The sequence below is a fragment of the Herpailurus yagouaroundi genome, unplaced genomic scaffold (assembly GCF_014898765.1).
Source record: "Herpailurus yagouaroundi ecotype Mexico unplaced genomic scaffold, PumYag 163, whole genome shotgun sequence".
In the NCBI taxonomy this organism is placed as follows: Eukaryota; Metazoa; Chordata; class Mammalia; order Carnivora; family Felidae; genus Herpailurus; species Herpailurus yagouaroundi.
Genome location: NW_024412404.1, coordinates 10,021,243 through 10,035,016, shown reverse-complemented (window position 1 = coordinate 10,035,016; position 13,774 = coordinate 10,021,243). Strand labels below are relative to the sequence as shown.

Genomic DNA, 13,774 nt, shown 5'->3' with positions numbered 1-13,774 from the left:
AAGAAAGAAAGAAAGAAAGAAAGAAAGAAAGAAAGAAAGAAAGAAAGGAAGAAAATCTGTATCTATTACAGGCCAGGCTTTTTTTTCCCCCCAAGAAATTTCTCATAATTTTGTATGAATAAACACGAATATAAAAGACAACTTTTAATAACGATTATTTTGATTTTTTAAAATTAAGAGTAGGGTAGGGGCAGAGAGAGAGGGAGAGAAAGAGAGAATCCCAAGCGGGCTCCATGCTGTCAGCTGAGAGCCCCATGAAGGGCTCAAACTCAAGAACTATGATATCATGACCTGACCCAAAATCAAGAATCAGATGGTTAACCCAGTGAGCTACCCAGCTGCCCCATAAAGATTATTTTTAAATGGGAGGATAGGGGCACTTGGCTGGGTCAGTCAGTGGAGCCAGTGACTCTTTCAAATTGTGACTTCAAGCCCCGTGTTAGGTGTAGAGATTACTGAAAAAATAAAAAAATAAAGTTTTGCTCTCAGGATGGCCAAGAAAGAGATGGAGTAAATCCATCAAGGCAACATCTTTTATTTTATTTTGTTTTATTTATTTTTTAAAGTTTATTTATTTTGCGATGGAACCAGCAGGGAAGGGGCAGAGAGTAAGGGGGACAGATGATCCAAAGCAGGTTCTTCCGGGATAGCAGAGAGTTCAATGCAGGGCCTCTAACTCACCAACAGCAAGATCAGGACCTCAGTCAAATTCAGACACTCAACCAAGGGAGCCACCGAGGCTCCCCAAGGTAACATCTTTTAAAGGTGGGAGACACTGGGCCACATTACAAGTCTGGGAGGAACCTACTAGTGAGGTCCACATTGATGATACAAGAGAATGACGGAGTAGCTGAAGAAAAAAAGGCCCTTGAATGAGTACAAATAGGATTGTTCATTGATCAGTGGACTTTGTCCACTGTTGAAAAAGTGGAAAAAGGATATAAGACAAGCACGGATATTAGTACTTTTGTAGAAAGTCGTGGTATCATGAGGAAATTCCTACCTGATGGCTTCTATTTTCTCAATTTTCCGAAAAAAAAAGGCGAGGTTTTCTCCCAAAAGAATAGAAAATTGTGCATGCTAACAAGGGACGCCTGGGTTTGGGTAATTGGTTCTGTTCTAAGAGTGTGTGTTGAGCATGCGTTGGCGTGTCTAGAGAAAATGCGAGAATATTTGTCTGGGCCAGATTAAGAACACCCCCAATTTTCCTAACGCATAAGCAAGGGAGCAAGGATCTCTTAAAATCTCCGCCCAAGCGCCGCTCTCCACGTGGAGCATGCCGGGCTGGGAGGGGCAGCTTCGCGCAGGTCACTTGGGACTGCGGTGGGCAGGCGGAAATGCGCATGCGTGCGGCGCCTCGCGGACTCGCGCTTCTTTTCCTTCTCTGAGGTTCTCCGTTTCCCTGGTTTTAACTGGCGTGTGTTTGCAGTGTCTTCCCCCGGGATGTTGCAGCTGGAAGAACTGGAGCTGTTGAAGAAGAGTCTCGGGGAAGAGGCTGGTCCGCCGGCGGAGCTGTGAGCGGAGCGGAGGGAGGGTTTGGGAGCAAGGCGGGAGATTTGAAAGAAAGGAGCGGGAGAGGCGGCACCCACGCCTCCGGGAAGCCAGGCTTGGGATAAAATGATCCCGCTCGGGTCCCAGGGTGCCGGACGAGTTTCCCGAGCTGGGATCTGTTTCATAGGGTTCTCTTTGGGTCCGCACTTGGGCCAGAGCTCGAAAACTGCTTACTCAACCGTTCATTCCTGCCCGTATTCGGGGAGTGCCAGTCACCTTAAACTAGCCTTCATAAAAGGAAATTGCAACTGCTAGATGCTTTTCTCCTTATGTAGTTGGAGAAACTTATCCCACGGAGAACTCTGCATCCTCAACTTGGACTAAATGGTCAGGGCAACTTGACCAGCATAATGTGGAATTATTTTCAATTAATAATAATGATAATTATTGTTGACGGATCTTTGCGTTTTGGGTTTTGATCAGCCATACCTTTGCGAGATCCTTAAGGTGTCCCAACTGACCTTTGGGAATTTCGCAGCCTGAGGCTCCCTGGAGTAGGTGAATGAGGCGATTACAAAGTAGTAAGAGTCTAGGGTTGGGTGACAAAGATAATTTGAGGGTAATAGGAAGGCATTTGGTATTATAATTAGAGAGGTAATGACTGTGGACTCTTGTACTGTCACTGGCAAAGACTGCAATCAAACTGGAAGGACTAAAGAGGGACTTAATATTTTCTAGAGCGGTTAGAGCAGTCCTGCATAGTTTTCAGGCGGCTAGGATCAATGGATAAAAGTATTGTGAACTTGACTTTCCCATTATAAATGAGAAATTTCTGAGTTGAGTCACTGTATGAATGAACTAATGTGACAGGTATTACTTGCTTTCTCTAGGAAGTAGGCGCTAGTTGATTCATACTGAGATTTTACAGAAAGATTTTCTTCATTAAATAGTAGGTCCGACTAGATAATTTCTAAGTAGGCTCCTAAAGATTGATACAATACTGTGGCTCAAGGTAGGATTTCAGCAAACCACCTCCACTATGGTTTTCCTTAACAATACCTTTCATTTACAAAAAAGATGGTGTACAAGACATTTGCTTTTATTTGTACTTTGGGAGGGTTTGCACCAGTGGTAGGAATTTGTTATTTGATATTTCTCAATTTATCCTTAATCCTCATAATCATGGATGTTTCACAGAGCTCCTGAGAACCTATACAGTATTTGGAAAAACTCGTATCACAAGCATGTTTTAAATGGCATTACTTTTGGGAAGTTTTACAATCGGAATTCTGCTATGCCCTTGCTCTCTTAATTTTTACGTATTTTAGCTAATGGTCATTGTGATAAGCTTTCTAGAAGAAACAAACCTAGAAAACTAGAAGGCTGGTTTGTAGATAAAGGAAATTGGATGGCTTATTTCATGCTACAGTAGTTCTGTTTGTGTATGCTTCAGATTTCAGAAGAAAGTGGAAGCTTCCTTTTCTAAAACAGTTCTGAACCGAGGAATGGATAACCGGTACCTGGTATTAGCAGTCAATACTGTACAGAATGAAGAAGGAAACCATGAAAAGCACCTAATCATCACTGCTTCTCAGTCACTAGAATATAAAGAACTGTGTATCCTTAGGAATGACTGGTAATTTTTGTGTGACTTTGAGCACTGATCTGGCTTAAGAGTCTTAAGGGAGCAGATATGAACCTGAATTAATTCCATGTAAACATTTTGCTTATTACCTCAGCATCTCAAAGCCCTTATTCTGACACTTGATCTTTATTGTCATTTGAAAATTAAGTACGGGGTACCTGGGTGGCTCAGTCAGTTAAGTGTCCAACTTAGGCCCAGGTCATGATCTCATAGCTTGTGAGTTCAAGCCCCATGTCGGGCTCTGTGCTGCAGCTCGGCCTGGAGGCTGCTTCAGATTCTGTCTGTCTCTCTCTCTCTCTCTCTCTCACTCTCTCTCTCTCTCACTCACTCTCTCTCTGTCTCTGCCCCTCTAGTACTCACGCTCTGTCTCTCTCATTCAAAAATAAACATATGGGCACCTGGGTGGCTCAGTTGGTTAAGCGTCTGGCTTCAGCTCAGGTCATGATATCACGGTTTGTGAGTTCGTCTCTCTGCTCCTCTCTTGTTCACTTTCTCTCTCAAAAATAAATAAACATTAAAAAAAAAACCCAAAAACATAAGCATAAAAAAAGAAAATTAACTACAAAGGGCCTTATTAATTTTTTTTTAATGTTTTTATTTATTTTTAAGACAGAGACAGAGCATGAGCAGGGGAGGGGCAGAGAGAGAGGGAGACACAGAATCTGAAGCAGGCTCCAGGCTCAGAGCTGTCAGCACAGAGCCCGACACGGGGCCCAAACCCAAACAAAGGGCCTTATTAGATGACTACTTCCAAAGTTTCCCAGTACTTAAAAAAAATTTTTTTTTTTTTAACGTTTATTTATTTTTGAGACAGAGAGAGACAGAGCATGAACGGGGGGAGGGTCAGAGACAGGGAGACACAGAATCTGAAACAGGCTCCAGGCCCTGAGCTGTCAGCGCAGAGCCTGACGCGGGGCTTGAACTCACTGACCTCGAGATCATGACCTGAGCCGAAGTCGGCCGCTTAACCGACTGAGCCACCCAGGCGCCCCTTCCCAGTACTTTTTAATATTGCAGCTTAAAACTCGTAATTATTTTCACTAAAAGCAAAATTAATTACAGCATAAGAACATTCTGAAACCCTAGGTTTCTCTACACAAGCAAAGTATGGTATGTGAGGGGTAAAAGGGAAATTCAGAGAAAGTGGAGGTCTAATTTTGTCTATTTAGGCTCTTTGTCTAGATAAGAATGATAAATACGATTTTGTTCTTTTTTTTTTTTTTTTTTTAGCATTTATTCATTATTTTCAGAGAGAGAGAGAGAGAGAGAGAGAGGGGGGTTGTGTGTGCACATTAGCTTGGGGGAAGAACAGAGAAAGAGGAGAGAGAATCCCAAGCAGGCTCCATGCTGGAGCCCCAAATCAGGGCTCAATTTCACGGTTCATGAGATTGAACCAAAATCGAGGTTGGACATTTAACCAACTGTGCCACCCGTGCCCCAGTATGTTTTTATTCTTAACACAGTGGGTTTGTCTTCATGTCTCAAGACTTACAGAAACTGTAGAAATGCTAGAAATCTTAAGAATGAGAGAATTATTATTGAAATAAGCTAATCCATAAGTGGAGCTGTGTATTGACGCTATTAAAGATTTGATAGCTTTTGCAGTAAATGATGCTAACACTAAGCAGTTTTCCTTTTTGGTATTTAAGGAAGACCCCTGAGTGTTCTCAGTTGTATTTCAAAGGTAGAAAGGAGTAGAATGAGTAGGAGTTGATTCTGAAGACTGCATCCTAGTATTAAATTATTTTGAAAGACCCAGAAATTTACAAATACTATTCCTTCAGATAAAGTACTCATTTGCTTTTTGAAGCTTCCTTAACATGTTTAAATATAGGAACCTAAACTATGTATATTTTGCTTTATTTTTAGGTGCTCTTTACCAGTGGAGCCGGGGGACATCATTCATTTGGAGGGAGACTGCATATCTGATACTTGGATAATAGATGAAGATTTTGGATATTTGATTCTATATCCAGACATACTGATTTCTGGCACAAGCATAGCCAGTAGTATTCGATGTATGAGAAGAGCTGTCCTAAGTGAAACTTTTAGGGTGAGTAATATTAACAGCTAATGTTTCTGCAGGATCTTAGAGTTTACAGAGCACTTTTATACTCTTATTTCATTTAGTTGTCACAAATTCCTGTGAGGTAGATGGTAATAATCAGCTGTATTTTACAGATGAGGAAAATCAGGCTCAGAGAGGTTAAATGTTAAATGACTTGCTGAGAGTTACTGTAGCTAATAAGTGGCAGTGCTAGGACTCAAGTCCAGGTGACTGAATCCTTTGAATCTTGATCAGTGCTTAATAAAATAATTGATTCTAATGATAAAAGTAATGTAAGTGATGATATTTTTTAATGCTTCTAGGAATTTCCAAACTTGGCTTCATGTGATTTCCAATAAACTAAAAATAAATGTGACTGTCTCTCATAAAAAAATATTCTGGAAAATTTCAAACATACATAAATAGATGATTCGAATAATTTCCCATATACCCATTTTGCTGTTCTCAAACATTTTATTATTTTGCATGTAAATGAAGGTGGATCTTTTAAAAATATAAATATGATACCTTTATCATACACCATAAAATTAAAAGTATTTCCTTTCATTAATATAATGCCCAGTTTATCTATAATGCCCAGATAGATAATGTCCCATTATTTCTCTGTAATGTCTTTAATAGAAAGTAGTTTTTTCTTCAGTTGGTTTGTCAGAATTCAAACAAGGTTTTTTGGTGGTTTTTTTTAAGATTTTATTTTTAAGTAATATCTATACCCAGTGTGGGGCTCGAACACACAACCCTGAGATCAAGAGTCAGATGCTTTACCAACTGAGGCAGCCAGGCACCCCCAGAGTCTTTGATTTATGTTTTGATAGGTCTCCTAAGTTTTTTTTTAATCTATATTCTACCTATTCTTACCCTCTTTGTTTCAGTTCCATTTACTGAAGAACCTGGGTTTTTATTAAGAGTTTCCTCTTCCTTTCAGTGTATTTTAAAAATTATACAATTTATATCTATGTAGAAAACCAAAATTGTTTTAGAAACTTTTTACTTCGTAGTTCTTTTAGACTTGTTAAGAACTTGCATGAATAGTACAGAGAATCCCTCTGTAAATTAATTTTTTAAATTCCTGAAGCATGTTTTGGTGGACTTTATCTAGTTTTTTGATAGCTTTAAGGGGAATGTCTAGGCTAAGAAAAGGGTTAATTGAGAAATAATATGCCTTTTTTTTTCTTTAAAAATTTCTTATAATGTTTATTTTTGAGAGGCAGAGACAGAGCATAAGCGCGGGAGGGACAAAGAAAGAGAGACACACACAGAATCTGAAGCAACCTCCAGCTCTGAGCTGTCAGCACAGAGCCCTATGCAAGGCTTGAACCCACGAACTGTGAGATCATGACTTGAGCAGAAGTCAGATACTCAACAGACTGAGCCACCTAGGCGCCCTTTTGTTTTTTTAAATACTATTTCTTTTTGAGCGGAGAGAACTTGTCAAAAATCTGTGCTGTAAATTTAAATTTTATGTTTGAATAATGTCTTTTACTTACATGAGTTTATGAGCCATGGCTTTATTGCATTTTATTTCGGTAGATTATAAAGTGAAATTAGAAAAGAATATATTAAGTATTTGAAAATACATTGAAATTTTTCATATAGGTTATTTTTAATATTTTCAAAGTGGAAATTACTGATTTTCTTTAAAAATAACATGCTTGTAAAATAATTTGGGTAATTCTTTACGTTCAGAGAAACTTCTCTAATAACAAACTATAGAAATGATCCCTGAAAGTGTAGTCTTTAATTCGGATAGTTCTGAATAGAAGAAAGTGAAAGTCATCTGTAATTCTACTTACTAGAATAAAAATTGTTTAATATTTTAGCATTTGTCTCACTAGTGCAGTTTGGCTATGGTAGTTAAAATTGGTAATAAATATGAGATCATGTGTGTTAATAGTGTGGAATAAAATATATGATTTTTTTTGTTTTTAATAGAGCTGTAATCCAGCCACACGTCAAATGCTGATTGGTACAGTTCTTCATGAAGTATTTCAAAAAGCAATAAGCAATAGCTTTGCCCCAGAAAAACTACAAGAATATGCTTTTCAAACTATTCAAGAAATAAAACATCTGAAGGAAATGTAAGTAGTACAAGACATGCTGTAGGTACAATTCTATTATAAAATCTATTCCTGGAATCCAGAAGGTATTTGGCTATTAGACTATTAAATGTAAATCAGAGTAATACTAGAATATAGATTCCAGGGTTGTAGTACCCCACTGCAGTTCTGTGAAGAGCTTCTGAAATTGTAGAATAGAAACTCTTGAGCTAAAAATATCTGAATATTCTGTACATGTGTGCAATAGATTCTTCAGCTGTTCTCAGTGTAAAAAATGTTTTGCCTTACTTGTAGTTATGTGACATACTGAAAATTGTATGGGTTTGGGAATCAGATGGACTTGGTTTTATATTCTAGCTTTGCTAGTTTTAGGATTGAACAGGTTACTATTTTTGAAAGGTTTTGAAAAAGGCAATAAATCCTATTTTGCAGACTTTTGTGACAGTGGAGAAAATACATACAAACCCACAAATGGCTAATTGTTGGCATTTTTTATTTTATTTTATTATTTTATTTTTATTTTTTTAATGTTTTATTTATATTTGAGAGAGAGAGTGACAGAGTGCAAGCGGGGAAAGGGCAGAGAGAGAGAGACACAGAATCAGAAGCAGGCTCCTGGCTCTGAGCTGACAGCACAGAGCTTGACGTGGAGCTTGAACTCACAAACCATGAGACCGTGACCTGAGCCAAAGTCGGTGCTTAATTGACTGAGCCACCCAGGCGCCCCTAATTGTTGGCATTTTGTGAGTGACTACATGCAGAGGGGTTGGCATAATCTGCTGTTCTGTCATCACTCCTATTGCAGACTGTCTTTTTTTCACAGAAGTATTTTTATTAGTGGTAATTTTGATTTCCAGACTAGTTGACATAAATCTGCTTTTCCCAGATGTAATTCTGTTTCGCTGTTTATATGGAAAAAGTGTGTTCCAAAATGCCACACAACTTATTTACTAATGTCATATGACCTATTGTCCTAAAAACATTTTAGATCCCTGACGTGTCAGGCATTGTGTTCAGTGCTTTTAGACATCTTATATAATCTCATAGCAACCGAAAGAAACGGAAACACACAGAAGCTGTCCCTTGGTCATGACTACATAGCATGACATTCAGAATATGAGTAGATTTCATAAAGCTTTTGCTTTAAAGAGTTCTACTTATTGCCTTATTTGCCACTTTGCATTTCAGTAAAACACAGCTGTTATTTACATTTTGCCTTTTTATTTTTATTTTTTAAAGTTTATTCATTTATTTTGAGAGGGAGAGAGCATGTGTGTGTGCATGAGCAGGGGAGGGGCAGGGAGAGAGAGACTGAGAATCCCAAGCAGGTTCTATGCTCTCAATGCAGAATCTGATCAAGTTTCTAACTCACAAACTGAGATCATGACCTGAGCCGAAATCCACAGTGGGATAGTTAACTGAGCCACACAGCACCCCATTTTTCTTTTTTGTAATTAGAAATTTGAAAATTTTTTAGAATTAGAAACTTATTTTTTAAATTAAGTTTAAAATTTTAATTCCACTATAGTTAACATACAGTGTTATATTAGTTTCAGGTGTACAGTATAGTGATTCAGCAATTCTGTATATTACTCTGTGCTCATCATAAGTGTACCACTTAATCCCTTTCACCTATTTCACCATTCCACCACTCACCTCCATTGGTAACCCTCTGTTGTCTGTAGTTAAGAGTCTTTTTTGGTTTGTCTCTTTTCTTTGTTTTTTGTTCATTTGGTTTGTTTCTTAAATTCCACATATGTATGAAATCATATGGTGTTTGTCTTTCTCTAACAGACTTATTTTACTTAGTATTATACTCTCTAGAACCATCCATGTTGTTGTTGCAAATGGCAAGATTTCATTCTTTTTTATGGCTGAGTAATATTCCATTATACATGGATGTGTGCGCATGTGTGTATGTGTGTGTATCACATCTTCTTTATCCATTCATCTATCGATGGACACTTGGACTGCTTCTATAATTTGGCTATTGTAAATAATGCTGCTATAAACATAGGCAGTGCATAAATCCTTTCAAATTAGTGTTTTTGTATTCTTGGGGTAAATACCCAGTAGTGTGATTACTGGATCAAAGAGTAGTTCTATTTTTTTTTTAAATTTTTTTTTTTTTTTCAATGTTTATTTATTTTTGGGACGGAGAGAGACAGAGCATGAACAGGGGAGGGGCAGAGAGAGAGGGAGACACAGAATCGGAAACAGGCTCCAGGCTCCGAGCCATCAGCCCAGAGCCTGACGCGGGGCTTGAACTCCCGGACCGCGAGATCGTGACCTGGCTGAAGTCGGATGCTTAACCGACTGCGCCACCCAGGCGCCCCCCTATTTTTAATTTTTAAAGGAACCTCCATACTGTTTTCCACAGTGGCTGCACCAGTTTGCATTCCCACCAACAGTGCAACAGAGGGGTTTTTTGTTTTTTTTTTTTGTTTTTCCACATCTTTGCCAACACTTGTTTTTTGCATTTCAGAGTTTTAACCTTTTTTTGGTCATATCCTAGTCAACATACAGTGATGCCTTATCTGTTGCATGTTGTATTGATTATTCCCCTGAAATAAATCACATCAAAACTTAGTAGCTTTAAATGACTCGTGTCTAATCTATTACCTCATAGTTTCTGTTAGCAAACTATGTTAGGTTAGGAATTCAGAGGTGGTTTAGCTGGAAGGTACCGGCTCAGGGTCTCCCGTGGGGTCTCCCTTGTGGAGCTGGTCATTTGAAGGGAGGATCTGCTTCCATGATGATGCATTCACATGGCTGTTGTCATGAGGCCTGAATTCCTAGCTGGCTGTTGTAGTCATGAGGCCTCATTTTGTTGCTACGTGAGCCTCTCTGTAGCACTGTCTAATGTGTTCTCACAACATGGCAGGTGCTACTTCAGATTAAAGCGTCTAAGGAAGTGAGCAAGCAGGAAACCATAGTGCCTTTTTTTTTTTTTGTATGTCCCTGGTGATGAGTGATGTTGAGCATCTTTTCATGTGTCTGTTAGCCATCTGGATGTCCTCTTTGGGAACGTGTCTATTCGTGTCTTTTGCCCATTTCTTCACTGGATTATTTGTATTTTGGGTATTGAGTTGGTAAGTTCTTTATAGATTTTGGGTCCTAAGACTTTATCTGATATGTTATTTGCAAATATGTTCTCCCATTCCATCAGTTGCCTTTTAGTTTTGCTGATTGTTTCCTTTGCTGTGCAGAAGCTTTTGATGTTTAATTTTCTTTAAAGTTTCTTAGTAAACTTCTTTTTAAGTTTATTTTTGAGAGAGAGAATATCTGAAGCAGGCTCCAGGCTCTGAGCTGTCAGTACAGAGCCCGAAGCGGGTCTTAAACCCACAAACCGTGAGATCATGACCTAAGCCAAAGTTGGAAGCTTAACCGACTGAGCACCCAGGGACCCCCAGAAGGTTTTTATGTTGATGAGGTCCCAGTAGTTCATTTTTGTTTTGTTGCCCTTACCTCTAGAGACATGTCAAGTAAGAAGTTGCTGCAGCTGAGGTCAAAGAGGTTGTTGCCTGTTTTCTCCTATAGGAGTTTGATGGCTTCCTGTTTTATGTTTAGGTGTTTCATCCATTTTGAGTTTATTTTTGTGTATGGTGTAAGAAAGTGGTCCAGGTTCATTCTTCTGCATGTCGCTGTCCAGTTTTCCCAACAACATTTGCTGAAGAAACTTTAAAAAAAAAATTTTTTTTTTTACATTTATTTTTGAGAGATATAGAGACACAGAGCACAAGTTGGGGAGGGGCAGACAGAGAATGAGACACAGAATCCAAAGCAGGCTCCAGGCTCTGAGCTGTCAGCACAGAGTCCAACATAGGGCTCGAACTCACAAACCGTGAGATCATGACCTGAGCTGAAGTTGGAAGCTTAACCAACTGAGCCACCCAGGTGCACCGAGACTGTCTTTTTTCCATTGGATATTCTGTCCTGCTTTGTCAAAGATTAGTTGGCCATATGTTTGTGGGTCTATTTCTGTGTTCTCTATTCTGTTCCCTTGATCTATGTGTCTGTTCATGTGCCAGTACCATACTGTCTTGATGACTATAGCTTTGTAATACAGCTTGAAGTGTGGAATTGTGATGCCTCTGGCTTTGGTTTTCTTTTTCAGGATTGTTTTGGCTTACTCAGGGTCTTTTCTGGTTCCATACAGGATAGTTTGTTCTATCTCTGTGAAGAATGCCAGTGTTATTTTGAAAGGGATTGCATTGAATACGTAGATTGGTTTGGGTAGTATTGACATTTGAACAGTATTTGTTCTTCTAATCCATGAGTATGGACTGTTTTTCCATTTTTTTGTGTTTTCTTCAATTTCTTTCATAAGCTTTCTGTAGTTTTCAGTGAATAGTTTTTCATCTCTTTGGTTAGGTTTATTCCTAGGTATTTTATGGGTTTTGGTAAAAAGGGAGAATTTAAATGCAGAAGACATTAAATAATGAGTATGAACTGGTTTGGAGATTTTAAATAGAGTCCTGCTCTGTAAGAAATAAAACACTTGGAAGAATCTGCCTAAGGAGATTATGACAGTAAAGAATGGCTCCATGATGGTTAGAGAGTTATTTAGGAAAAGATTACCCAGGGTGCCTGGGTGGCTCAGTCTGTTAAGCATCTGACTTTGGCTCAGGTCATGATCTCATGGTTCATGAGTGAGCCCCACATTGGGCTTTGTGCTGACAGCTTGAGACTGGAGCCTGCTTTGGATTCTGTGTTTTCCTCTCTGCTCCTTCCTCACTTGTATTCTCTCTCTTTCTCTCAAAAATAAAGATTAAAAAAATTAAATAATAATAAAAAAAGGAAATGAGTACCCAATTGTGCAGGTATTTTTTAAATAATGTTATTATTTTTAAACAGATTATAAATTTGTGTTTACCATATTGTAATAGTACAAGGAGGTATATGGTAAAAAAGTAAGTCCTTTCTCCCTGTATCCTACTTGTTACCTAGTTCCTTTCCCTAAAGACAACCATTGCTATCAGTTTCTTACATATCCTTTCACAGAGATTTCACACATTTATGTGTGACAATGTATGTGTGTGTGTGTATGTGTGTGTGTGTGTGTATACACACATACACACCTACATACACATACACACACCTATATATTTTTCATTAGGTAAATTGTAGAATAACATGTATATTATTGTTCACTTAAAGATTTAAGTTCACGTTAAAGATTAAATCTTGGGGCGCCTGGGTGGCTCAGTCTGTTAAGCATCCGACTTCGGCTCAGGTCACGATCTCGTGGTCCGTCAGTTCGAGCCCCACATTGGGCTCTGGGCTGATGGCTCAGAGCCTAGAGTCTGCTTCTGATTCTGTGTCTCCCTCTCTCTCTGCCCCTCCCCTGTTCATGCTCAGTCTCTCTCTGTCTCAAAAATAAATAAACGTTAATTAAAAAAAAAAAAAAAAAAGATTAAATCTTGCTGATCATTCCATATCAGTACTCATCAAGCTGTCTCATTTTTAATTAATAATGACATAATGTTTCATTGTATGGATGTACTGTAATATATTTAAGTATCTCCTTGACATTTCAATCTTTGCTTTTATTAGCAATCCTATAAGAGATAACTTTTTTTTTTTTAAAGATTTAAAAACATTTTCTTTAATGTTTATTTCTGAGACAGAGAGAGCTTGAACAGGTGAGGGGCAGAGAGAGAGGGAGACAGAATCCGAAGCAGGCTCTGTACTGTCAACGCAAAACCTGATATGGCACTTGAACCCATGAACTGTGGGTTCTGAGCCAAAGTCAGATGCTCAACCAAGGTGCCCCAAGATTTTTTTTAAAGTAGGCTCCATACCCAATGCAGAGCTTGAACTCACGACCCTGAGATCAAGAGTTGTATGCTGTACTAAGTAAGGCACCCCTAAGAAATACCTTTATACATCTTTTATTTCACGCCTGTGAGGCATATATTGGGTTAAATACTTAGAAGTGGAATTGTTGGGCCACAGAATATGTACACTTAAAACATTTAAAAAATCTTTTTATTTGGAAATAATTTCAAATTTAAAGAAAAGTTGCAAGATTAGTGCAGTCAACACTCATGTACTGTTTACTCAGATTCATCTGCTAAATGTGTGTGTGCGTGTGTATAGATTTTTTTCCCCTAAGGTTGTGTAGTATACATCTGGTATACACAATGGGCTGTATACCATGAAGATGCTAGCCATAGAACAGATTGAGCAGGGCCCTGGACATTCTGGGGTGCCCTGTGGGCTCAGGATGCTTACTGCAATGGGAAGAACTGATCTTGCTCACCTTGCCTTCAGGCCTTTACTCCCCATACTCTCTGTTGTGGTTGGGGCCAGGCACGTGGTGATGTTTGATGGCTGGGTGAGGGGCCTAAGTGCTTGATGAGGCAGCTTGCTGCTAGCCAAGGACTTTGCTCATGGCTCGTTGTCACTAATGATGAGCCAGATGGGCTCAGGGCTTATGCCCCTGAAGTAAAAAATCATAATGTATAGTGTGTGTTTCCTAAGATTAGGCTTTTCTTTTATGTAATCACA

At 38.8% G+C, this 13,774-nt stretch overlaps 1 protein-coding gene and 1 pseudogene across 2 annotated transcripts in view; one reads left to right on the top strand and one right to left on the bottom strand.

Moving 5' to 3' along the window:
- The first annotated feature begins 1,353 nt into the window (after window positions 1-1,353).
- Window positions 1,354-13,774, top strand: part of DNA2 (DNA replication helicase/nuclease 2) — a 52,362-nt gene continuing 39,941 nt past the window's right edge. Inside the window, exons 1-4 of one of the 2 annotated variants that reach the window (XM_040485202.1) lie at window positions 1,354-1,514; window positions 2,945-3,127; window positions 5,006-5,189; window positions 7,137-7,282. In XM_040485202.1, coding sequence (XP_040341136.1) covers window positions 1,444-1,514; window positions 2,945-3,127; window positions 5,006-5,189; window positions 7,137-7,282 — 584 coding nt within the window. In that variant the 5' untranslated portion in view covers window positions 1,354-1,443. The remainder of the gene's footprint in view (window positions 1,515-2,944; window positions 3,128-5,005; window positions 5,190-7,136; window positions 7,283-13,774) is intronic. The other variant, XM_040485203.1, reaches the window with a different exon arrangement.
- On the bottom strand, window positions 6,865-6,942 carry LOC121037608 (uncharacterized; annotated as a pseudogene).